Raw genomic sequence first — 26,381 nt, 5'->3', positions numbered from 1 at the left:
TTTTGCTTGAATTTAAAATATATAATAATTAAATGTATTAATTACAAATTCTTAGTTTATATTGTAATTGAACAAACTTGATTGTGTGTAATCTAAATCTTGTGAATGAGGTATTATTTCTAGATGAATCTTGCCATGATTTAAAGTTGACATGTATATTAAAAAAAGAAGAAGAAAAAGAAGAAGAAGATTTTCACTAGTATATATGAATAAAGTTTCACATTCAAATACATCAAAATTAAAATTTATCGATAATGTATTCAATATATTTTTATCGAAATCTTTTTACTGACGAGTCAATATCTGATGAAATATTTATCTAAATTAATGATTTATCATTTGATAAAAATATATACTAAAAATACTAAATTACCAATTTTTTTTTCTTAATCAAGACTATGCAAAAAATAAAAAACTTTTGAAACCCCAGACAAAAATATTTTTTGTCAAAAATGTGACACTGCTTTTAATTAATGTGTTCATTCATGTGTGTTTCTTTCTTCTTTTTTTTTTTTTTTGCATAGGAAGGAGATTCATTGTAGCCCCCATTAGTCCCCAAATTGGATTCTTTAGTTCACATTCCCTCTTTACTTTTAAAAACAGTTTTTTAAAAAAAAAAAAAAAAAATGTCCCTCTTGTGTACTAAGAATCTTATAGTAACAAGTATAAGTAGCAAGATTATATTTGTGATTTATATCCACTATAACCCCTTTTTCCCTTCTCTTTTTCTTTTTTGGCCTTTTGTGTTTTTTCTCCACAAACATTTTGCCTCTCTTATAGTGAGATAATAACAACAATAATAATAAAGATAAAGTAGCAATAGTACTACTATTACTATGGTAGCATTATAAAAAAGCAAACTAAACTTTAGTTTATATAAGTAAGTCTCAAAAACCCTCAACTTCTTTTTTTATGTACCCTCTTTTGTTTTAACCTCTTTCAATAGCCAAACACATTTACAAGAAAGAGAGAGAGAGAGACAAAAAAATGGAAGATCAATGTAGCCCTCTTAGTTGGCCTTATAACTACTACCTAGAAGAGGTAAATTTTTAACTAACTTCCTAGTTTCTTGATTCTTTTAACTAACATTCTTAGTTTCTTGATTATTTTTTTTGTCAGTCACTAATGTTCATTATGTTGCTCAGACTCTCCAAAATCAATGTCGCATCAGTTTTGAATATAGTTCTCCAAAATAATGTACTTTATTGTACTGTTTTTGAAGGATCTGACATGCATCTGTCACTATTTTTTAAAAGTTTTGAGCAATATAACTTAAAATGCTCGATTTTTTCGTTGTGTAATTAATGTGGATTTGGGATATTTGATAGGGGATAGAAGAATTGAAGCATTCATTGGTGTACACAACATTGGAATTGGAGAATACTGTGATTTCAGCTCATGAGGAACTTGCAAGAAAAGATGAGGAGATTTTGCAACTTAAGGATCTATTGACTAGAGTTATGAAAGAAAGAGATGAAATACAAGGCAAATGTCAAAGGATTGGAATGGAGAAAATTATACTACAACAACAATTGCTCCAACAACAACAACAACAACAAGTACAAGTACAATTTCAATTTCAAAAACATAACCAAAATAATGTTGTTATAGAAAGTGCACCTATTTCTAGTGGCACAACAATTAGTCATGACAATCAAGAACATGACCCTATTTTAAAAGGGGTAGTTGACTCTAACCACAACAACAACATTTGTGTACTTTCTAATTCCTCAGATTGTGATGAAAACAATGTTGTTTCACCACCATTATTAGTCCAAGATTTAATTGAAAATGTTGTAATCAAGAAGCCATTGCCAGAGAAGGGGAAATTCTTGCAAGCTGTGATGGAAGCAGGGCCATTACTTCAAACACTTTTACTAGCAGGACCACTGCCTCAATGGCAACATCCACCACCACAACTCAATTCAATTGACATTCCTCCGGTCACTATTGCCTCCCCTACTCCGCGTTTGCTACATCAGGACTCTGCCCTGAGTAGTAGCACCGGGGGAATCTCCCCCGGTGCTACAACATGTTTTGGTCAAAAAAGGGATGTTGTTGGGGCTGGTTTTAACATTGGTGAAGGCATTGATACTACTTCAAAGTATCAAAAAGTTGTTCACCAATCATCATTGACCAACATGTAGTGGTTTTCCTTCTTTTCCCACCTTTATAATTAGCTCACTTTTATCTAGTGTAGTATTCCTTTTTCTCCCTCGTGAAATTTACTGGCTCGACTAATTTGGATTCGAGCTGTGTAGGGCCCGTTACAGGGAAAAACAAGTGCTCCCATCAGGAGTTAAGTTACCTGAAGGTGGAGGAATTTCATCCATCTCGCTACTGGTTTGATTAAGTTTAGATAGTAACATATGCTTTATATATCCTTTTCATATGAAAAAAGGAGGTAAAAATTACTAAGCATGAAAATGGATGGATATCATATGCATGTCATTTAATTCCATCCAATTAGGATCTTTGTAAAATTAGTTGGTTTGCCTTAGAAACTAAGCAATCCTCTTAATTATTAGCTAACCAAGATTTAGAGGATTTTGACAAAAGGTCTAATTATGAATGGCCTTTTACTTAGTTACATATTTGGGGTTTTTTTTCAAGATCAATGTCTCACTATGAAAGTGTTGTATTCTTGATCATGACTTTGGTGCTTTGTTTCTTAAGCCCTTTGATTTGGATGGAGAGAGGAGTTTGATCTTTTATTTTAATTATTTCCCCATGTAATATGAGTAATTGGGGATTTTTCTTTTTTTACTATATGTATACTTTGCTATCTTTTTTTCTCTTGGTCTAATTTTGCATAAAAATATTATGCAAGGTGTATCTTGAGAGATTATGATGTTGTAGACTTGTTTGTCATCATTGAGAAGATGATTTAGTTTAATGAAGGCTTTGTTTTCCTTTTTTGCCTTTTTATGCCATGTTCATTAATTTTCCAAGTTCTTTTGGATTATTATTATGATATACAATATTATAACTTAAAGAAACAACAAGTAATTTAATTGAAAAGATTCCAAATGATTCTACTTTTCTATAAGGTATACCTACCATACATGGTTTATGTCTGCCATTAAAATGACATCTATAGTTGAAGTTACTTTACTTTCACTTTCATACAAATATAATAAAAAGGAAATCGAATTACTTTTATCTCATTGGCAAATTAAAAGAATCCTAGGTAAAAATAGAAATATTTATTTAAATTTCCCTCTTTTTTTCCATTCATTTTGGAGAGAAAGTAACAAATAATTTTGTTGGATGGACCAAAAGGACAGTTAGTTCAACTAGTTTGTGAATATGGTAACAAAACCTTGAAGTTTTTAATTATTGTGATTGCTACATAAAGGTCATGTTCAATTTAAACCACCCAATTAAATGAAATTAGTCAATGGATAATGAAAATCAAAGTAAAATTTGGATGTTGCTTTCATTGAAGCTGTTCATACTTATGCTTAGCACATGATAATCTTTAATTTTACTAGTGATTGATAAAGTTCTTTTTGTTATTTTTTTTTGTTCGGGTCAAAGTAGAAGAATGTCAACACTGTACCAATTTGATAAATACATTATACATATTTCGTAATAATTATTTATTGCATAACAAATTATTTAAGAACAATTCAAATTAAACTAAGATAAACTAATGAATTAGAGATAATTTTATTATCCTTAAAAATATTTTCATACTTGGTACCATACCAAAAAATACTTAAAAAAATACAATTCTGATCAATTAAGTTAAATATAATATGTCAAATAACTTATTGCTGCATTTACTATTTATATTTCACCATGTAAGTTTTTGTAGTCAAAATTCAAACTAATTTTATAGTAGTTAATAACCCAGTCGGTGTATTATCATCACACACTAAATATAATTTTCAATCATAAAAAATCTTAAATATATGCATATACATACTAAAATATAATTTCAAGTTGACTTCCTTTTTTTACATATAGATCTATTGTGCAATATTTTTGAAAGACGTAAAATAGTTTAGCTTCACATAGTAATGTTGTAATTTAATTAATAAGGATTAATTAAGTTAGATGCAGTTACATATTTACAATATATTACCTTTGATTATATTATAAAAACTTTATTTATTAGTATGAAGAATTACCTTGGATAATTCTTGCTCTTTTCTTTTTTCTTGGGCTTCCTAATGTTTTGGACCTTCAAATCTAATATGAACTACATATACATATATATACACATTTATTGCATGATTTTCCCTTTAATTAATGAGTTAATCTTTGTTTTTACCTGTAAAAATTAAACATAAAAGATAATTTTTGAAATATTATGATGTAAAATTATAAACTTATATACTGCAAAAAAAAATAATTCATCTTAAGAGACAAAAAATAAAAATCAACAAGAAATAGGGGCAGAAATGCAAATGATTCATATACACTTCATAGATACATGTATCACTACATATTGAATAGTTTTGGTGTGTTTCTCATGAAAAGAATATATTTTTCAGAAAAATAAATAAACTATTTACTCATTTTTCTTTTTTTGTGTTTCATACGTAAATAAAATATCTTATATAAATTATTTGTAAGTCATGTAAGACAAATCGTATAGGAAGGCAGAGCAATTAGAGCATCGGGAGTACAATTAATATAAATGCTCTTTGCGATGTTTAGCTTTAATCTTTATTTGTTTTTTTATTTTATAATGTGAGTAAAAGATTATTTTTTAAGTATGTATATATCATTATAATAAATATTATGAGAGGTGGAGATATTGAAGATCGGGAGGCACGATATTGCGATTCTTTTTATCCAAACACATATTGATCCTAAATAGATGTGTGTAGAACTCGAGAGATAAGATTAGCACATATTCAAATGTTCACTAATTTTTCTTATTTATATTCTTGTTATTATTCTCGTATTGTCATATTCTTCAATTTCATTGTTACTATCTCTTTTTCGTTATGTCAACATGATTGTTTTACTTCGATATTTTTCTTTCATACATTAATTTTATTATGATGTATCTAATTACATTCCTTTTAATTTCTAAACAAACTAAATGTATTAAGATCCACTTTTCATTCCTTAATTTTCTCTTTAACTACAAAAAGTTAAATCCCTTAATCTCCATAATTACCTTCAATAATCAATTTCCCTCTAATTAACATTTTCCCCTTCCAATACAATATCAATGTCCGACGAAACCCCCACCACCGCCACCGCTCCCTCCGCCGTCACCACGGCTGCCGGCGACCAAGATACAGACTCCTCCACCACCGCAAACAAACCACACATCCGATGGTCAGATTCCTACACAAAAGCTCACGACGCAATCCAATCATTATCTTCCATTCTCCCTTCCGTCCCTCCTTCACTATCTTCCTCCGAAACTCCGGCAGCCTGCCTCCTCCGTGACACCGAAACCGCCGCACAAATCTCTAAACTCCTCCGTCAACCCGATTCCGGCGCCGGCGACGACAATCTCTGCCGATGGCTTTACGATACATTCCAATCAAACGAACCGGAACTCCACCTCGTCGTCCTCCGATTCCTACCAATAATCGCCGGAGTTTATCTCTCTAAAGTCAATCTCCATAAACCATTAGCCGGATTCGAAGCTGTATTACTAGCATTATACGCACACGAAACCTCCAATCGAAACTCCCAATCCATTACCGTCAACATCCCAGATCTATCCCATTCCAGTATTTACCACGAAACAAACAAAGCAGCTAAAAACTCCGCTACAGAACTCAATCTCGCCGTGATTTCCCCTACCTTAGAACCATTCGGAACCGTCAGATCGATGAAACGAGGTCGTATCGTCGGGGTAGCATTGGAACTATACTACACCAAAATCCCTCAAATTCCAGTTGAATCGAAACTTGAATTCTGCGAATTTTGCAGGATTTGGTCGTCGGGGCAAGTAGGAGAAGACAATGCAGATGTGAAAAGAAGGATTCATATGCCATGGGAGCTTTTACAGCCAATTTTGAGGATTTTAGGGCATTGTTTAATGGGTCATAAAAAAGATGAAAAATTGTATGAAAATGCAATTGGAGCCATTGGGTCTTTGTATGAAAGAGCTTTACATGATTTGAATACGAAAGCCATGTTAGCTACTGGTAGTCTTCTTCAGCTAGTGAAATTGGCAACGGAATGTGAAGAGGTTGATTATACAGAGATTACAGAGACGAATACTATCACGCTTTGAATGGTGTTATTTTTGTTCATATTTTGCATGCACCCAATGTGTGTGTACGTGTTTTTTTTGTTTTTTTTTTGGAAGCTAGTATTATTTTTTGGGTTAAGTACGGAAAATGACAAACATCTAGAGTATATTTTTAATTTGTAGTTATAGATTTTTGAAATTTTGTTATTCGATTTTCTAATTGTATAAATATAGAATTTGTATAATTCAATAAATTTAGAATTTGTATATGCTTATATTCTCTATTTGTATAAGATTTATGAAAAAAATTATATGTACAAGTGAAATACACAAATTAAGTGTTGAAATAATCTAAAATGAATGGTTATAGAATTTGTATCTTTGCAAGTGAAATATACAAACATGCAAACAAAATATATAATATGTAGTCTCCAAATTGTATATTTTTATCTTGTTTGTATATTTGCTAGTGAAATATACAAATAACAGTCTCCATAGCAAACATAATTATAACTGCATAGCCGATTATCAAAACTAAATATTCTCCATAGCAAACAGAACTATAACTGTGTAGCCAATTAACAAAATTATAGCTATCGAGCATTATTATATCTATTATCTATGTTATTTCTAAAAAGATTCTCGATAGATTGTATCGTTCTATGTCGTTTTCAATGATAAACCTAAAAAAAAAGGTAAGATACGAGGAAAATCTACTACGAGAAGTAGGACAAAGTGAGAAGAAAATATTAAGATAACAACGCGCTCACATCAAATCAATCTTTATATAAAATGAATCTTTTCATCACCTACTAATAAACTTAAACCATGCGATATAATAGCGACCCGTAAAATAAGATGTAAGTGTCGTTTGAAAAGGAAATAAAGTAAAAATAAAACAAAATTATCACGAGGAAATATTGATAATATATATATATATATATATATATATATATATAGGGCCGTTAATTTCTGACTAGTTATTTTGGGCAAAATCCAACACGATAAAATATGTTTGTCGAACTATATAATATAACTATATAAGATAACAATGTGCAAAATAATATTTTAATACTGTGATAACCTTCAATTATTAAATAAAAATGGAATTGGAAACTGGAATCATGTTTATTTATCCCTCATTTGATAAAAATAAGATATTTTTTGTGCGTATATAATATATATATATATATATATATATATATATATATATATATATATTAATCAATTTATTGACAAAATTCGAATCCAAAGTTGAGCTTCTTAATTTTTTATGAGCTAAAAGAATGTGGTTCTATATATACGCACAAAAAATATCTTATTTTTATCAAATGAGGGATAAATAAACATGATTCCAGTTTCCAATTCCATTTTTATTTAATAATTGAAGGTTATCACAGTATTAAAATATTATTTTGCACATTGTTATCTTATATAGTTATATTATATAGTTCGACAAACATATTTTATCGTGTTGGATTTTGCCCAAAATAACTAGTCAGAAATTAACGGCCCAAGTTAATTTGTGAAGATGCAAATTGATGTTAAAAACGGCACACCAGCTAGCCAAGTAAAATTTAGCCGTCGTTAAAAATATAATTAAAAAAGAATTATATATTTTTAATCCCTATTTTTAATATTCCAATAATATTAGAAAAAGATTTCCCTATTTTTAATATTCCAATAATATTAGAAAAAGATTACTTTTACCTAAAATATGAAAACTCAAATACAATGTATTAAGAATTTAAAATTTATACCAGCTAAATTCAAGAATGACATAATTATTGAATTCTTAGTTATAGAATTACAAATTCAATGATATTGTCTTTGAAATTTGATTTGTCGAACCGCGAACAAATAGGATGAAATAATATTACCAATTTAGATAATATAAAATGAGATGTATCTATATTAAGTTCAAAATAAAATTATATATTTTATTTTTATTAAAATATAAAATTTATATTTTAGAAATCATTTTAGACTTACCCAAAACATAAATAATCCTTTTTTGAGGGACCAAAATGCAACTATTCCATAGTATTGGGTTGATACTTTATAATACCCAAAAATAACACGAAAAAAATCCCAATCTGAAAAAGGGAGCGAACTCAACTACTACTGAGAACTGAACGGACTCAGAAAAATTGAGTAACTGTTATTCAAATGTCTGCTTTACTTTCATCCACTCCATTTTCCGCCATTTTTGCACCTTTCGAGCTCACTCGCTTCCTTCTTCCAGCTCAATCGAGGCTTCAACTGAGTTCCTTGACTCGGTATCGATCCGGTTTCAAATCGGCAACTTCTCGTTCCTTAAATCTCCGGTGCTGCTCAACAATGCCGGTTCAGGACCAATCTGAAAGCCCTTCGTGTTCTCAGGTTTTGTAACTTATGGAATTTTTGCTGATATTTCTATTTATTGTACATTTTATTCCGCGTAAAATTGTACATGATTGTTTTATTAACAATGTGGAATTGTATTAGCAATGTAATGTTTTAAACTGATATAATAGGGGAGTTAATAAACAAAGTTGAGTGACTTCCTGAGTTGTAAAACAAAATTGAGATAGTTTTACTAATTGAGTGATTTTTGTGTTATAGAATAAAGTTGAGTGACTTCAAGTTATAAAGCAAAATTGTGATGATTGTTAGTAATTGAGTGATTTCTGTGTTATAAAATAAATTTGAGTGACTTTCTGAGTTATAGAACAAAATTGAGATAATTGTGGTTAATTGAGTGATTTTTGTGTTACAAGTGACTTTATGATATATATTGTTAGTTGTGTGATCGACTCTGAGAAATTAACTCTATAATAGTGATGGTGAGTTTTATGTGGGGACTATTATCATTACTTCTGTTCCCAATTTACGTGATAGTGTACATAGTTTAAGCATGACATGAAGGTTTTTTAAATTTTGGTTTAAAACAAGGCATAGATATTTGTGTGGCTATAAATAATCTCATTAAGGTAAAATTATAAGTTGAGTTAAATTGTTTCTAGAATATTGAAATGTGTTATTCTTTTTTGAATTGAATAAGAAGGAAAGAGTGTCGCATGAGTTGGGACGGAAGGAGTATTTTTTTATATCTGAAACCGCAAGCGTCCTTAGTGCTTAGTTTTTCATGGTTGCAGGATAGTCTTTTCTACAGCAGAGCATTTTGGGTTACCAAATCAATAATTGCTTGGAATGTGGGTGCTGGAGAGGGTGAATGTTACTTATATGCTAGTAGAAAGGCTGGATTATGTGTTGGTGATGATGGAATTCAAGGTGTGTACTCTAGGTGGCATCTCAGGTACTCCGTTTGATTATGATAATCAGATCTGATCCTAAGCTTTTTTATACATAACAGGCCATGATGTGAAAATCAAACTTGAACGGACAAATTATGGACTTCCACAGCAGGTGAGTCACTGAGTCCGTGATGGGATCTTTTAGTTGTTCGAAGGATTGTTTTTTCCTGATTGATACAAAGATGGAGCAAATTTATGTGTTCTTTTGTTTCCTTACATATTTTCCTGCTTTAGGTAATTGAAAAATTTCCTCATATTCGAGATTATGCAGCATTTGAAGTCCCTGCAACTCTGGACTTCCAAAGTTTAGTCAAGTGCCAATTAGCTGTTGGCATCTTCAATTGTAAGTAGTTCCCGTGTTTTTGCCTTTCTATCACTTGAGGAAGTCTAAGACGGCACTTAGTAGGAACCACACCTCCACATTTCTCTTTACTTGAAAATGATACTTTTCCATCTAATGCAGTACTTAAGAAAATGAATCATTGACATCTTTTGGTAGAACTCATAGTCGATGAAACTTGTTTCATATTCTGTAGTATGCTCATAATTCAAGGAAACCTAATTCATCTGGTGGTGATTATTGAAATATACTGCTATTCTAAATTGTCAGTAGCAAACATAAACATTTGAGCAGTCCTTTGCTGCGTCAACACTTCGACGTTGTTCCTTCATTTATTTGTCTTGATTTGAGACTTCAATACCTTTTTATTCTCTAGCTTATCTGATTCAACAGCCTCACTATCTGTATTACACGCTATGGGTAAGCATGTCTAATGTCTGGTAAAAATGGGTTTATGTTGTTTGTAGCTTATGGAAAATGTGCAAGTGCTACTGGATTGCAGTTACCTGGTATTCTCGATGACTTATTCTCCTATACTGGCCCCCTTGGTGGTATTTTCGCTACTGAAGCTGTCTCTCTCTACCTCTGGGCACCAACTGCTCAAGTGTGTTCTGTTCTTTTGTCTCATAGCTTTTCCTTCCAAGATAACACTTTTGTTTGTAATGAATATTTTTTAATGACCAAAATTGAGGGATCATTGTGTTATTTCATTAATCTGCTGTTTCTGATTACGCCTACCAAACCAGGCAGTGCAAGCTCTCATTTATAAGAGTCCATCAGAGGCTGACCCAGTAGAAATTGTTCAGCTCAAGGAGTTAGATGGTGTTTGGAGTGCTAAGGGGCCAAGGCATTGGGAGGGTTGCTACTATGTTTATGAAGTGTCTGTTTACCATCCTAGCACTTTGCGGATCGAGAAATGTGTGAGCAATGATCCATATGCCAGAGGGTATGTCGCTCTGTTTTCATCACTTGCTCTTAAGGAAATTGATTTTACTGATTGCAACTTGCTGTTTCCATAGTGCAATTATTTCTGTGTCTAATATCTGTTCTCTACATTCATCTTGTTGCTTTTGCATGGACAGTCTCTCTGCTGATGGCAAGCGGACATTGTTAGTTAATCTTGATTCTGATGATGTAAAGCCTGAAGGCTGGGATAATCTACAAGACGAGAAGCCAAATCTTCTTTCCTTTTCTGATGTTAGCATCTATGAGCTGCATGTTAGAGATTTCAGGTGATAAGTGATCTTGCTATGTTAATTTCTTATTGGAAAAATCTTACTGAATATTGGTCAATATTCTCCATTTGCTCCTACAACATCGGTTTGACTCTTTACTCATTTCCTTAGATAACATGTTTCAAGCAGTTCACTTTACAAGAGAAGAAGCTTGTAATGCATATATAATCAAGATGCATAATTAGCAGTACTATAGAACACTTATCTTTTTACCTATGATTTTCACTTTGCCAGCGCCAATGACCCTACTGTGCCTCATGAATTTCAGGGCGGTTATCTCGCCTTCACGTCACAGGTAGCTTTACTTTTCTGTTTGATTTGTTTTATATGGGTGTATAGTTTTTGGGACCAGAGTTCAAGCTTTTAGTAAATAGGTGTATTGAGCAAGGTATTTCATGTCTTCATTTGCTTCGTATCCTACTGAGATTTGAGCTTTGTAGATGGTAAACTTACACTGGACTACAACTCATTGGTATACTAAGTGTGTTTATGGCAGAACATACAATTTGAAGTGGCTGGAAAAAGACTGCTATAGTAGTCTACCCGATAACTTTGTAGTGTGTGATGGGTGGTGCAACCAATGATGGACGGTGGTTGGAGAGGAATGGTGATTTAGATTGGTACACCGATCTCATGGTGTATTTGAGATTTGTAGTGAGGACGCACACACATGCGCAGAAGCGCGTCCACACATAGAGATACACTTCTCCAAAAGAAACGAATTCTCTCATTCTTGTTAATAACTTCCCTGTCGAATTTCCATGAGAAATGATTAAGTCCTCACTTTCACGGGACATATTAGCTTCCTCATTCTTGTATTGAGCCAGAAGGTCTTAGTGATCGGGGTTCCCTAATATTATTATGAAGTTATCAGTAAGAAGTATTCAGAACTATTACTGTCTAATGTACTATTTGTGATAAGCCATTAATGGTAATGTTACCAAGTTCTAGCAAGAATTACAACAAAGGTTACTCCTCCACCAGAGACAACTAAATCTAAGGCGAAACCCGAAGAATCTGAACCTTGCAACCTGGGCTTGGTCTTATAAGTTGTTGTCAACACCTTTTAGGAAATAAAACTTGGGGAGTTCTTTAAACCAACAGAACATATAAGTGTCTCATTTTAGGCTTCGTTACCTAGCTCATCACAAAAGTTCGGCCCAATTTGGTAGCCGATTGGTGCATTTTTTTGAATTTTGACAACTAGTCTGGCATCAGTTTGCAAGTCAAACAAGTGTCACTCCTTCATTCTGTTCATTTATTTGTGCTTTATGCTTTATAGCAGCACTTTTTTATTCCATGTTGTTAGAGAGTATCCACGACCAGGTTTTAAGTGCTGTATTAGCTATCTGATTTTGTGTTAGTTATACAAGCTTTTAAATAATGGTTAATGGAAACATCTAAGCCAGCACCCACAGTTAACACAATGGCACAATGCATTAGAAGGTTTTGTCGCACATAAGTTAGGTGGCATTGGATATGTCCCATAAGCATGTGTCCCTGATCTCATTATTCTTGAAGGACTCAGCTGGTGTCCAACATTTGAAAAGATTATCAAATGCTGGTATCACTCATGTCCATCTGCTGCCAACCTATCAGTTTGCTGGTGTCGAAGATGAGAAACATAAATGGAAGTATACAGGTAAAGCTCTTCAACTTTTTTTCAGTTTGGAGAGGGGGTTCCCCATTAAAGATTTTAGTATTTCTTTTGTTCTCCTTTCTTTTCAGCACAAATTATAAATGAAGCTGAAGTTGGTAATTTGAAAATAACGCAATAAAAGACCAAAACGAGGGACTTAATTCTCTCAAACCAGATCTGCTGTTTTGTCACATGATACCATGACAGAGTGGATAATTAGCTAAAGATAGAAATATTCAGATTAGTTTAGTGCCATGTCTGTTCTAGATTTTATGATGAGGTTGTTAATTGCCTTTTTGGGTTTTCCCTTGGAATCTCATCTCATTCATTTTTGTTTCCTGGTCTCTCATGTGATGTATTTATCAGATATCGAGAAACTCAACTCTTTTCCACCAGATTCTGAGGAGCAGCAAGCTCTTATCACAGCCATCCAAGATGAAGATGGCTATAATTGGGGGTGAGATACTGTGCTTAGAGTTTCAACTTGTGTCTAAGCTGATTGTAGTTTCCTGGCCAGTGTGTGAAAATTGAATTGTTGGCTGCCTAAGAAAAGGTATAATCCTGTTCTCTGGGGAGTTCCAAAAGGAAGCTACGCAAGTAATGCAAATGGTCCTTGTCGTATCGTCGAGTTTCGGAAAATGGTGCAGGTAGATCTTATTTTATCTAAAGATCCAACTTTGTTGTGCATTCTTATGTTTATACTAAATATACCATCAACCTTTCTGTTTATACTGAATAGACCATCGACCTATATTGTTCAATTCCCTTGGCGCCACTCTAAGGCTTAATTGGTTTACAGGCACTTAATCGTATTGGTCTACGTGTTGTATTGGATGTTGTTTACAATCATTTACATGCAAGCGGTCCATTTAGTGACTTCTCTGTTCTAGACAAGGTGACGAATTATTGTGTTCCACCTCGTTAAACTTTATGGTTATAGCCTTATAATTAACTTGGTCTCCTTATACATATTTTGTATTGGGTTTGCTTTCAATAGATCGTTCCAGGTTACTTTCTAAGGAGAAATGCTGATGGTGGCATTGAAAACAGCACATGCGTAAACAATACCGCCAGTGAGCATTTCATGGTTGAACGCTTAATTCTTGACGACCTCAAGTGCTGGGCAGTCCATTATAAGGTATGCTTCCCTCCACCCTCGAACGCAATTGCTAAGATATGGTAATTGTAGAGCCTAAATTCTTTTCTTCTGTTTTATGGTTTCTTCTTGTTTTGTTTGGCTGAATATTCTGTTTAAAGCTATGGCCTGCGTAGTCATATTTTAGGGACTGTGAATGTATGTAGTTTATTAATAACCTCTACTTTGCTGTTTTAGTATTTTAATTTTTATAAGACCCATAATTGTTATGTTACCTTTCGAGATTGGCTTTTTAAAGATAAAGGAGATTGTCAAATGTAATTGTTATCAAGACCTTTTGAAATTAAAAGATCAGACGGGATATGAATGTGGATTGCTATACCATAAGTTAGACTGCTTGTCTTCCAGCAAATGATACCTCTGTAAGCTCCAGATCAATTTTATTTGTGGGAAGTCCAAAGCTAGGAACTCTTGCATTGAATATCGTAATCCAACTGTAATGTTAAAAACTCTGAACTTCTTCGCCATTTTAAGCATGAGAAATAGGAGCACCTTCAGATTTGTTTCTATAGGAGTTTATAATGATGAGAAGCTTTAGTTTTAAAGTCCAGCATTGCAATATTATACTGTATAGATGTCACGACTGACGGACCGAGTCTCCAAACCTGGTAACTCAACTTAGAGAATGTCTGACATGTGACTTTAGTTACTAATCTCGAGCATGCAAAAGTACTTGAAATGGAATTAAATTCAGAAACCGTGGAACCATAATCCCAGTAGAAACTGATGCCTTTTATGCTACCTATGAGTTCACGTACGACAGGAGGCTCTTAAAATGATATATTTTTCTGTGAAATGAAATGGGCTTCTGATAATTGATTGACTAATATATCATATCTAGTCATTAATTAGCACAAGAAAATACTTGCTAGTGCTAAATGGTATAATAGTTCCTTGATTTTCTGGTGGTGGACGTAACTGCCTGTTAAGCAACTTTTTGTGTCATTTCCACTTTAATTGTTTAAACTATCAGAAACAACAGGTATACCTCCCAAAGGCTCTGTTGAAGACCTAAACAAATAAAAAGTGTCTCCATCTAACAGTTTAAACTTTTCAAAATGGCATCAGAGTGGAAAGAGCCTCGAAGGTCTTGAGTTCAAGTCTTAACGCTACCTAACAATAAACTATTTCACGCGGACATGTGGAAGACCTAAGTAAATCAATAGATGTGTCTCCTCTCTAACAGTTTGATCTTTTAGATGGGGCAGTTCATTGATTTAATGGTTCCATAAACAGTTTGTATTTCTCAAATATCGCACCGAAACCATGCTTTGTGTTCTTGATGTTGATGACTGAACATGGCAAATGCCTAAAACAGTTACTAAGTGATTTTCTCAAGAAATACAGAAGTTAATGTTTACTCTATTATATGCCAAACCAACTCATAACTAATAAAGTTAGTTAACTTTATCTTACTTAATTCACATAATTGATGTCACATATTCCATTTTGAGTTCTGTATGTGTGTACACACCGATGCTTTTGTCCTTGAGTAAGAATTCCTATTCTTCTCCGAAAGAGAATATATGAGTAAACCTTGTTTGTCTTCTGCAGATTGATGGATTTCGGTTTGACCTGATGGGTCACATAATGAAGCGTACAATGGTAAGTATTTAAAGCTTTTCCTTTTGTGGGTTAGAGAAAGTTTTCTCCATTCGTTCGTTTAGGAAGGCAGAATGCTACGCAGTAATTATTTCTTATTAGTTTTTCCAGTTGTAGATGAAATTTTACAAGATAACGCTTCCTGTGGTTTTTGGTACAAGTTATATGCATGAGATGGAAAGATAAGTGAAGGCTAAAAAGTTGAGAAGCCAGTTCTCTATATTTTAGGCTGTTGCAAGTATCATACGGTGCTAGTAGTTACCAGTGGATCTTCCTCTCAGAATTGGGATATCTCTTGTTAGCATAAAGCTCATGGAGAAAAAGATCAAGATAAATTAAGCAGAGAGATTATTATCCCCTGGGGACCTAATATTTGAGTCCCAGTTCTAATTACTCCTTCTGTCCCAATTTGATAGGCCCATCTGACTTGACATGGAGATAGAAAACATTAAAATGATGGGTCCTGGCATATTTGCTTCAGCACACGTTGGCCGTATATAAACCTTGATGTTTTTGAAGAATAGCATAGAGGAAAGATTGTGTTTCAAAGAGTAACTGTGGGTCCAATGAAAATGCATTAAAATTTTATATTAAGGACATGGATAATATAGGTAGTAATATATATATATATATACATATACATACACACTTGTGGGATTACAATGAGTATGTTGTCGTTGTTGATGTTGATGTTAAATAATTTATGTTGTAAGTAATTTTCTAGGTCACTGCTTGCATCTTTCAGGTGATCTGTGGTTTTATAGGCGGGAGATTATTGTTTTGCAGTGACCTTGTCTAACATAAGTAAAACGACCTGAGTGTATTGGGTTTAATCTTAGACAGGAATTAAAGAGTCTGTTTTCTTGAAATCTAAAAGAGGATTTTCTTTTTTACTTGTTTATGGTTTGATTTTTTATTTAAATTGTTTTACTTTATGCAGTTTTATGATTAACCCATATCCAATTGACATCTTTATACGAAAATTATGATGTCACATAACAATGTTGACATGCACAGGCTAACATGATTACTCAGGTTGTAGGCATGTCTACTTGCTGCCAATCGTCTGAGTAGGACAACACTTATTTGTGCATTTCAGTAGTTAGTATAGCTATAAATAAGATGATAGTTAATTATGTTCCTTGTGTGTTCAAATTCTTGATTAATTGGTTCTTTAAAAATTATTGGTGCTCAAAGCTAAGTGTGCTAACTCTATGATCGCCGTGTCTTTGGATGTAGTTGAAGGCAAAGTCATTTCTGAATAGCTTGTCAACAGAAGAAAATGGTGTGGATGGATCAAGCATTTATATGTAAGGACTGTTACCATTGACGATCAATCCTTATTACTAGATATGTATGTTTTATAGTAGTCTTTTGTAGGCTTTTAAATCTTAAAAAAGATATCCTTATTACATCTTTTGTGCCCATGATAATATAGGTACTTTTAGTTCTTCTTGAATATTACATTGATTCTCTGTTTCCTTTTTATCAGTTGATTCTTAATGCTATTTTCAATTCAGATATGGTGAAGGATGGGATTTTGGTGAAGTGGCAAAGAATGGACGTGGGATAAATGCATCACAATTTAACCTTTTTGGAGCTGGAATTGGGAGGTGCTACTTCTGAGTTATTTCGATTTGTTTGTCAAACGAAGATGATTTCCTATTCCTTGTATGTCTGCATGTAAATTACTCTTCTTATGAGCCAATAATAAATTGCAAATTGAAGCTTTAACAATAAAGAAGATGACATAATTCCAGCTACTGTGGGATAATGCTTTCAAGAGCTCATAGGCTTAAACGGGAATATTTCCTTGTCCCTATTCTATTCATCTCTTGAAGCTATCTTAAAGTATTTTCCTCACTATCTGTTCTTGATTCGTTACTAGCTTCAATGATCGTATTCGGGATGCTTTACTGGGCGGATCACCTTTTGGTCATCCTCTACATCAAGGTTTTGTAACTGGCCTTTATTCGGAGGTAATGATAAAACTCTTCGGCACTTGGAAATATAAAGTTTGTGATAAATTCCTGCCATTTTTCTAAAAATATGAATAATCACAGTCTCAGTAACTTGTACATGCTGCTCTTCAGCCTAACGGTCATGATCTTGGTGATAAAGCCAATGTAGAACGTATGCTTACTGTGTCGAAGGATCACATTCAGGTACTCTGCCCTACTCCAGTTGCATGACATAAATATTTCTTAAGTTATTCTTTCTTATCAAAGAGCATGTTTACTTTTCAGGTTGGCATGGCTGCAAACTTAAAGGATTTTGTGCTAACGAACTGTGATGGTCAAGAGGTATCCATAGATTCGACTGCTATTTGCTTTGCGTCATGTTCACATCACAATGACATTGCAACTCATTACAATTGAAGTTATAAGATAATTATTACTGTTCATTTCTGATGATCATTGCGATTGAAGTTATAAGATAATTATTACTATTCATTTCTAATCACCAAGGCAATTAAGAAAGTCGATACTCTTGTACCTATTGTTTCTTTGATAGGTTTATTAGCCAATAAGCCAAACAAAACTTTTATGATGTATTAGGGCTTACTATTAAATAAGTAGGTTTGGTCCAATTTATCAAAATCTAATATTGTTGACCAATTTAATCATATTTTTCATCTTATTAGCTTGATCTGCTATCCTTTTTATCACATGCTTTTGATACTGCAAAAACAAATTAGAACTGTTTTGGTTTGTTTGTGAATGGTGTGTCATACCAAGTGTTATATTTGTAGTTCTGTCAAAGCTGCGTGCTTTTTGGTTTATGTCGACAGGCAGGGGCATAGAGTTTTTTTTCCATGTCCCAGATGCATTTTTCCCAGCCTTCATTCTACATTTGACTGCAAAGGTCATGAACTAATTATGTCAATGACAACTTTACCATAAAGTGTGTTAAGTTTGCCCAGCTAAATAAATGCATGTATTAACTACTTCCAATGCCCCAAAAAGATAATCATTTTGGTCTAACTAAGGGTCGATCCGACCAGAAATCCACGTGGAATGCATTTGCATGAATCGTCTTTTGAAATAAAACTTCAGTCTTAGAAGTAGAAACTAATGAAAAATACTACCAGCTGCAAATTGTTCTCAAGTGAAATATTCAATAGATGCATTTAGATTAAGACCGCCTTAAACTCACCCTCACAGGCCTCCCTTTCTGAAGTCGGATTTGCCTAAGGCAAGTTTCACAGAGGACCACATTTCAAGCTGAACTGAAAGTTTATCTTTTAGAATGTACAAACATAACTCGACACTGGAGATATGTTGAGTACTGTATACTCTTCTTACCCAGGTTAAAGGATCTGAAGTACTCATGCATGACAGGAAGCCAGTTGGATATGCTTCTTCTCCCGTTGAAACAGTAAGGAACTATGTGTCTATTGTTATTTATGATTGAACAACTTCATTTCAGTGAGAGCTATATCTACTGCATCGTTAACGCTATCCCAATCTTGTCAGACATCTTTCCCAGTTAATTCTCCATGGAAATACATTCCAAAACAATGTAATTGCTTTTGTTATATGCAGGTTAACTACGTGTCTGCTCATGACAATGAGACACTGTTCGACATCATTAGTCTTAAGGTAATTTTTTCTCTTGCAATATGCCCTCTTTTTTTCTTTTTTGATAACCAAGAAATACTAGAAGACCAAAGGCACACGGTGTGAAACTTGGTAGGTAATATGCAAGTATGCAACCTATACATCCATTGTTTCTTTTCCTGTATCAATTAGTTGCTTCACTTTGATAGACTCCAAAGGACATTTCTGTGGAGGAGAGATGCAGGATGAACCACTTAGCGACCACTGTAATAGCCCTTTCTCAGGTCAGATTCAGTTTGTTCCTTCGAAGAATAATGTACCTACTTTAATTTTTACCTACTTTCTGTATGTTAATGTATATTTACAGGTATACTGTTGCAAGTAAAATCTTGTTAAAGCTTCTTTGTTCTACGTTTACTTTTGGGTCATGTTGATAGGAAGATACTTACTGAAGTAAAAAAGACAAAGTTCTATAGAACAGTTTGAGACTAACAAGATTATATGGGTGAGTGTTGGGCCTCCGAGGCCTTACATATCCACACAATTAGTGTCGTAGAAATACATATAACTAATATTTTTACCTATAATAAGAATGAACTACCGTTATATAAAATTAAAAATGATCACATTTGACAGAATATACAAGTAGCACAAATAGAGGATATGACGAGACATGGTCACCTGAGATGGTTTGGTAATTTCCCAGGTAAACCTTCAAATGCACTAGTCTATTAGTGTGGCATTATAACAATTGAAAGCGTTAAAGAGAATTAGGTAGATCTAAAATCACAGAGAATGGAAGTTGTACCATAACATCTTCAATCTTTAGAAATCTGTACAAAATTACGAAGAATTGAACATAATGGAAATTAATAGATCCAAATAAAGATGTCAATTAGTTGGAATTAAAGTCTAAGTTGTATTGGTACACTTGCACTAAGTCTGGTGTTGAGCAGGATCTTTTTTTTAATTTATTTAGAGATATGCATGCCAGCGCAAGGACGCTACTGTGATCGAGGATCTCTGGTGTAAAAGAACCTAAACTGTATTAAATACAAATTATTGAGCATTGTAACGGAAAGGATCCAAATGGAGCTAAATGGATATAGAGGGTTCATATAGCTGTTTTTATTAGTTAGGGATTGTGCCATTAGTGGTAATAAACTTGAACGCATAATGTGGTCCAATCTTTTACATGAAACTGGACCACAAGTAGGCTAGAATCAAAACTGCCTGTTCTGCTTGATCAGTTGTTAGGAATATGATAGCTAATGATATTATCTTTATGGCATATATAGTGTTGCTGTAACCCCTAAGCTGTAGATTCTATTTGTTTTGCCTTGTGATGAGCCTCGGAAAGAGAATGTTATAGGTTTCCACAAAAAAGAAAAAAGAAATGAAGTTTTATTGCTTTTGAGTCCTCTTTCAATTTTCTATAGAAAGATACACAGGTATGATGTTTATGGTTGATGATAGGGTAACTACACAGATCAAACTCAATGTAGTAATTTTAATTTGCATGATAATTTAAGTAAAACACATACTAATCGTGCTAAGTTTTAAGTGAGTTTGATTGTGAGTTTTCTTCATCTTGCAGAACTGATCTTGCTAACCTTTCACAGGGAATACCATTTTTCCACGCTGGAGATGAAATGTTGCGCTCAAAATCGATAGATCGTGACTCTTACAACTCTGGTGATTGGTTCAACAGGTCCACCACCTCTCCCTTTGCAAGTTACTTTCTTCAGTGACTGTTGATAATTTAAAATCTTAGATGACTTGCTTTTTACTGTTTATTTTCTGCTTTACTTAATGACGTCTTTTCTGGTCCTAAATCTTACTGTTCTTCTTTTAGTTCTAGTTAATGCTTTCCTTTATAAAGTGGATGTCTGTATACTGTTATTTTCAGGCTGGACTTTAGCTACAACTCTAACAACTGGGGTGTTGGCCTCCCTCCGAAAGAGAAGAATGAAAGAAACTGGCCACTGTTAGTGATTTCATTACTACCCTTTACCTTTATATTTCCTCCATGAGAAAAAGAGAGTTGGAACTTTTCTCTTTGGGGCAGTGGGGTGGTTGGGTGGGGTGAGGTTCATGTGTTCTTTGGTGAAGTTCTGATACATACAATCAAGATGGTTTTCCTATTTGTAACCCGTCTAAAAGTACTTCCATCTTTGAATTTTTTATTTTCAGAATCAAACCAAGACTAGCAGATCCATCCTACAAGCCTCAGAAGAGTCATATCCTTGCAGCTGTTGAAAACTTTTTGAATCTAATGCAAATACGATACTCCTCACCACTCTTCCGGCTAAAGACGGCCAATGCTATCCAGGTTAGAATTTAAATACATATCGATGAAGTCTAATGAAAATATTGACTACTTTTTCTCCAGTATTGTGCCGAGGGTCTATCCAAAACAGCCTCTCTATCTTCACAAGGTAGGGGTAAGGCTGCCTACACCACCCTCCCCAGACCCTCATTTGTGAGATTACACTGGGTATGTTGTTTCTTCAGTATTGTGCAATTACGTACTTCTGTGTGTCAACGTCACAAATTGACATCTTTCACCAGGAAAGAGTACGATTTCATAATACTGGTCCTTCATGGATTCCTGGACTTATAGTAATGAGCATTGAAGATGGCCACCAGGGAATTCCAGGGCTCTCTCAATTGGATCCAATGTGGGTAAATTTAATCCATCTTTAGGCTTCCGTGCTGCTGCTTTTTTCTGTTGATATATACCTGAACCATTAATTGAATGACGATTTTTTTTCTCATTTTACCAGTTATTCCTATATAGTTGTCATCATTAATCCTTGCCCGACCGATGTCTCATTTGCCAATCTTGCACTAAGAGCAAAATCTCTTCAATTGCATCCAGTACAGGTATTTATTTGTTTTTTATATATCTGAATATGCCAGACTGGTTAATGTGCTTCCGTAAACACATGTTACAAGCCTCTTCGGAGTTTATAGAAAGTGTCTTACTATTTGTTTCACAATAGAAGTATAAATACAATCGCATCTTCATGCATGACTAGCTACTTATATGATGTTCATTGTTCACTTTTGCATCTCCAGATGAACTCAACTGACATTATTAAGAACTCAACATATGATGCAACCTCGGGTTGCTTTAACGTGCCAGCCCGAACAACTTCTGTGTTTGTTGAATCTCGATAAAAGTCCGTTTGCTCATTAAAAGGGAAACCTGGATGGCAGGATCCGTGAGTTATCACTTTCATAGTTCAGCAACATTACACAAGGTACATGAACTGTAACTTGTTATGTTCAGTTTTAGAAAAATGGCCCTGGATAATCAATAAATAAAATAATCCCAGTTCTCTGTTTATTCAACAGGGAAGTTGCCTGAAAGATTATTTATGTTTTATTATCTTGTAATAAGCGTCTTAAATTCAAATATTTGTTACTCTAGTTGTTTATGTTCTTATTTTGTACTATCAAATTTTAAGAGTCAACTTGTCAGATTTTCATGTTGGTTTTTGCCTTATTTTGCTTCTTTATAACGAATCCTCAAAGAGAATAAATAGTGACTTGGAGAACATTATAAGGGTATGGAAGAATAGTATCTAGTAGATGATAATATATTCAGGTCTAATAATTTTTTCTTAGACAAAACATTTTTTTTCCAATGATGATGGTGAGACGTGAATCTAGTATCTTTATTTGTTTTAATACCATATCGAACTGTGTGATTATTGTATGTGTTATCAAATTAATGAGAGAATAAAAAAGATTGTGTAGATATGGTGTTGGTAGAAGTGGAATATGATAAAAGGGGGATAAGTTTAGGACATGAACTGAACTTTGCCTGTCTCTTGCAACAACTTCCCTTACGTGCAACACACAAACCTAAATTATTTCTTTCATGCTAGTTACTTGTCTTCCACAAGCATATCTCCACTTGGAATATAATATGCATGCATTTTCACTAAACTTTGCCTGTCTCTTGCAACAACTTCCCTTACGTGCAACACACAAACCTAAATTATTTCTTTCATGCTAGTTACTTGTCTTCCACAAGCATATCTCCACTTGGAATATAATATGCATGCATTTTCACTAATTTCTTGGTCCAATGTTTTGAATCAAGGAAGCAAATTAAACTAAAAAGAATGTTTGGTGTAATTGATAAAGTTGGTGTCTTGTGATTAGAGGTTATGGTTCGAGTTGTGTAAACAACTTCTTGTAGAAATACATGGTAAGCTTAATACTTGATATTTCTGCTAGCGGGAGGTAGTTGTTGGTATCTGGTAGAATAATTAAGGTACGCACAAGTTGACTGGTCTAACATGACTTGTTAAAACTTCATCGCCACTCTTCTAAAATGAAAAGACACGTGAAATTCTAATCTATATATTTATGTAAAAGAATATTGGTACGTTATAGTGTGTATGTGACTTGCATGTCACACGTATTCATATTCAATCAAATATTTTCACATAAAATGTAACAATGGGAGTAACAAAAAGGTGATGTACAATCCAAAAGACCTAACATGATTAAAAGGCCAACATGCTAGTTAAGTATTCTAAAGCTATTATCGTTATTCACGTTGGTGAAGGAAACAGAGAGAAATTAAGTCATAAAGTGGACTGTAAATCCTCAAAAGGGTATGTATGCATGTTAATTAACAATAATAATGTAGTCAGTGTAATTTTATAAGTGTGAAAAGAACAAGATATGCAGACTTTATCTCTATCTTTATGGGATAGAGATAATAATTTTGATAGACCATCGGCATATATATTAATGTTGATTCATGTGGCAAACTCAAGTACTATGAGAATTTAAATGAATCAAATACTAAGTGGTTTTTACTATATTATCCACTGAATTAATATTAAAGAATTTGTATATCATAACAATGAGAAAAATATTTACTCATATAATTGTATGGTTAAAAAGTAAGAAAAAAAAAATTAAAAAAATGTACCTGCATTATTGTCAATAATTACAATCAACAAGTTGCCTTTGTGTTTGTTCTTGATCTTGTTGCTTTAAGGATACAACAGGATGATCATCTTGAATTGGAATATTGTTAAGGTCTAAAGACAACTCATGATCTCTTTGTTTCTTCATAATATTAATAGTATTGTTACCAAATTCTTGATCTACAGAAGTTGCTGGACTTAAATTGCTCATATGATAAGGTAAATTTACGTTAGCGCCCCCTCGATGACGTCTCATGTGACCACCTAATGCTTGTCCTGAGGTAAATTCAGCACCACAATATGAACATTCATGAATTCTAGGAGATGAAGAAGTGTACTTGTTGTTTGAAGAATTTGGCAAGTTCTTGTTGATGTTAGTATTCTTGTTTTTGTTGTACAATGTTGATGGTGAGTGTTGTAAATGATAATCATCTTCATCTGAGAAATCGAAATATGATCTCTTGTTATACTCGGTGTTGAATATCTTTGGCTTCTTATGACTTGCTCTATGTCCACCTAGTGCTTGAAAAGACGAGAATGTACGATTGCATGTCTTGCATTCGTACACGTATATTCCTGCTTTTGTACCATCTATGGAGTTGGTGGATGTCTCAATGTACCTTTTACTATTAAATTTCGTTGGATACAACCTTAAATCCTCGTTAAAAAAATCGACATTATTGTCAATGAACCTACGAGGAGGAGGAGGATGGTCATCGCGTCCTTTAGACAATAGGACAAGGCACTTGGCGGTTTCCTCCTCCTCCTCGGTAAACGTGTTGATAAACACCTCAGACGAGGCGACTGAAGACAGAGCTTCATTAATATTATTGTTGTTGTTGTTATTGTTGTTGTTGCATGCAATGGCTTCATCATTGCAAGCGACATCATCTCTATTATAGTTATCAATATTGTTGTTATTGTTGCTATTTTCTATCGCGATATCGCATGCGTTTAATGAATCATGTGATGATGTGAGGGAGAAAGGGATATTTGGAGATTGAAGTCTAAGACGTTTGGTTCTTTTGCCCTTAACGATGTGGAAGAGGTCCTTAGAAGGACAAACTACCACTTCCTCAAGAGCCTCCATAATTTCCCTTTATCCAACATCAAATGTTTTACACATTAATTAACCCTAAAAACAAAACAAAAATATATGTGAAATGAAAGAATGTTTTTTTTTTAGAGGAATGAGAGAAAAGAAGGGAGAAAAAACATAAAAAGAGGAAGGTTTGATGGTAGAAGAGTTGATGATATGTAAATATAGTGAAGGTGAGAAAAGTAGTCAATGGAGTGAGAAAAATTGCACCACTAGAAATTGATGTATATAGTAAGTGAGGTTAATTAGTATTTTATCTATCAATTAGTGAGAAAAAAAAACTAATTATAGGGAGGTTTAAAAGAGTAGATAATTAATGATTAATGAGAGATAAAAGGGGAGAATTGGATGGAGAGAACTCAAGGTAGGACAATGACCATTGTAATTCAAGATGTGGACACAACCAAAATAAAATTATCACTTTGCGAAATGAATAGAAGATAATGATATTTTAGAAATTCACTAATTTTAGATAATGTTCAGACAAAAATTTTTCTATCAAAAATATTTTATCGAAATTCATAAAAAAAAATTGTCAGAAAATTATTTCATCTAAAATATTAGGTGAATTCCTAAGTAGTGAAAGGTACAAATTTAGCTTTTTGATATAGATTCATCTGAATTCATCAAAATTTAAATGTTGAGCATATAAGTTTATGTTTAAAAACTTTAAAATAATAATTATTTTAATATTAAAAATCTTAAAATATCGTACTTTCAAAATTTAAATTTTAAATTTACCTTTTTGTTATAAAAATCCCAGTAGTGAAATTTTCATATATAAAACTGAAAATCCATCTGTCACCCACAAAGGTTGGAGACTAATAAAAATTAATTGTCATGTAGCTTTGCTGGCTCATTTTTATATGTAATTTTTATAATAAGACAAGCAATAGTTGGATAATGAGTGTCAAGTAATTAACATGAATTAGATGTGTAGTAAAGTATGGAAAGTCTTATATGTGTAACCACGTTTGTATTGCACATGACATATGAGTTATGACTCTAAAATATTCATCTTTTTTTTCTTTTTTAAGGAAAAAAAATTAGTAATTAATTAAGGTGAAAACTTAGTCCTAAGACAAGTTCTAATCATGACATTATTATATTCTTTGCATGTCTTACCATGATGGGTTGTGGTTAATTATGTGTTTGTAGTATAGTTAATGACTTAAATATTAGGTGATATGTGATTTAAAAGTAATTGGATATATTTTTTTTGATTTAAATGGTTTTTTTTAGTGAAATATCAAAAATATGTGAATAATTATTAGAAAAGTAATTCAAATTAGATATTTCCAATAGTTCAGTGATTATTTAAATAATG

At 33.1% G+C, this 26,381-nt stretch overlaps 4 protein-coding genes across 7 annotated transcripts; 3 read left to right on the top strand and 1 right to left on the bottom strand.

Moving 5' to 3' along the window:
* Positions 1–695: 695 nt before the first annotated feature.
* On the top strand, positions 696–2,915 carry LOC101263962 (uncharacterized). Its single transcript, XM_004249988.5, has 2 exons — positions 696–1,041; positions 1,329–2,915. The coding sequence occupies exons 1-2, from the start codon at positions 988–990 to the stop codon at positions 2,145–2,147; spliced, it is 873 nt and encodes a 290-aa protein (XP_004250036.1). The 5' UTR covers positions 696–987; the 3' UTR covers positions 2,148–2,915.
* A 1,976-nt stretch (positions 2,916–4,891) lies between these two features.
* Positions 4,892–6,441, top strand: LOC101263661 (uncharacterized). The gene has a single exon (XM_004249987.5). It carries the CDS (start codon positions 5,192–5,194, stop codon positions 6,212–6,214), a length of 1,023 nt encoding a protein of 340 aa, XP_004250035.1. The 5' UTR covers positions 4,892–5,191; the 3' UTR covers positions 6,215–6,441.
* A 1,824-nt stretch (positions 6,442–8,265) lies between these two features.
* LOC101262883 (pullulanase 1, chloroplastic) lies at positions 8,266–24,422 on the top strand. Of its 3 annotated transcripts, none has more exons than XM_069291317.1 (29): positions 8,267–8,554; positions 9,310–9,445; positions 9,528–9,580; positions 9,703–9,811; positions 10,276–10,412; positions 10,555–10,754; positions 10,891–11,040; positions 11,278–11,338; positions 12,565–12,685; positions 13,049–13,139; positions 13,236–13,329; positions 13,482–13,577; positions 13,680–13,820; positions 15,393–15,443; positions 16,680–16,750; positions 16,961–17,053; positions 17,329–17,419; positions 17,534–17,605; positions 17,687–17,743; positions 18,750–18,818; positions 18,986–19,042; positions 19,210–19,284; positions 20,623–20,711; positions 20,910–20,987; positions 21,194–21,332; positions 21,572–21,681; positions 21,787–21,886; positions 22,082–22,266; positions 24,142–24,422. In XM_069291317.1, exons 1-28 carry the CDS (start codon positions 8,342–8,344, stop codon positions 22,181–22,183), a joined length of 2,856 nt encoding a protein of 951 aa, XP_069147418.1. In that variant the 5' UTR covers positions 8,267–8,341; the 3' UTR covers positions 22,184–22,266; positions 24,142–24,422. The 3 variants fall into 3 exon arrangements, with proteins under 3 accessions (XP_019066689.3, XP_069147418.1, XP_019066688.2); XM_019211143.3 differs by lacking the exon at positions 24,142–24,422 and adding an exon at positions 22,361–22,492; XM_019211144.3 differs by lacking the exons at positions 21,194–21,332; positions 21,572–21,681; positions 21,787–21,886; positions 22,082–22,266; positions 24,142–24,422 and adding an exon at positions 19,637–19,706 and having other exon boundaries at positions 8,266–8,554.
* On the bottom strand, positions 22,074–25,151 carry LOC101263178 (zinc finger protein ZAT5). Of its 2 annotated transcripts, none has more exons than XM_010314284.4 (2): positions 23,958–25,151; positions 22,074–22,211 (listed from the first exon to the last, which is right to left on the bottom strand). In XM_010314284.4, the coding sequence occupies exon 1, from the start codon at positions 25,043–25,045 to the stop codon at positions 23,969–23,971; it is 1,077 nt and encodes a 358-aa protein (XP_010312586.1). In that variant the 5' UTR covers positions 25,046–25,151; the 3' UTR covers positions 22,074–22,211; positions 23,958–23,968. The 2 variants fall into 2 exon arrangements, with proteins under 2 accessions (XP_010312586.1, XP_019066690.1); XM_019211145.3 differs by having other exon boundaries at positions 22,202–22,369.
* Between the last annotated feature and the right edge of the window lie 1,230 nt (positions 25,152–26,381).

This window comes from Solanum lycopersicum, chromosome 11 (assembly GCF_036512215.1).
Source record: "Solanum lycopersicum chromosome 11, SLM_r2.1".
Taxonomy (NCBI): Eukaryota; Viridiplantae; Streptophyta; class Magnoliopsida; order Solanales; family Solanaceae; genus Solanum; species Solanum lycopersicum.
Note: the sequence above shows the minus strand (reverse complement) of the source record. Positions and strands in the feature narration are given on the sequence as shown.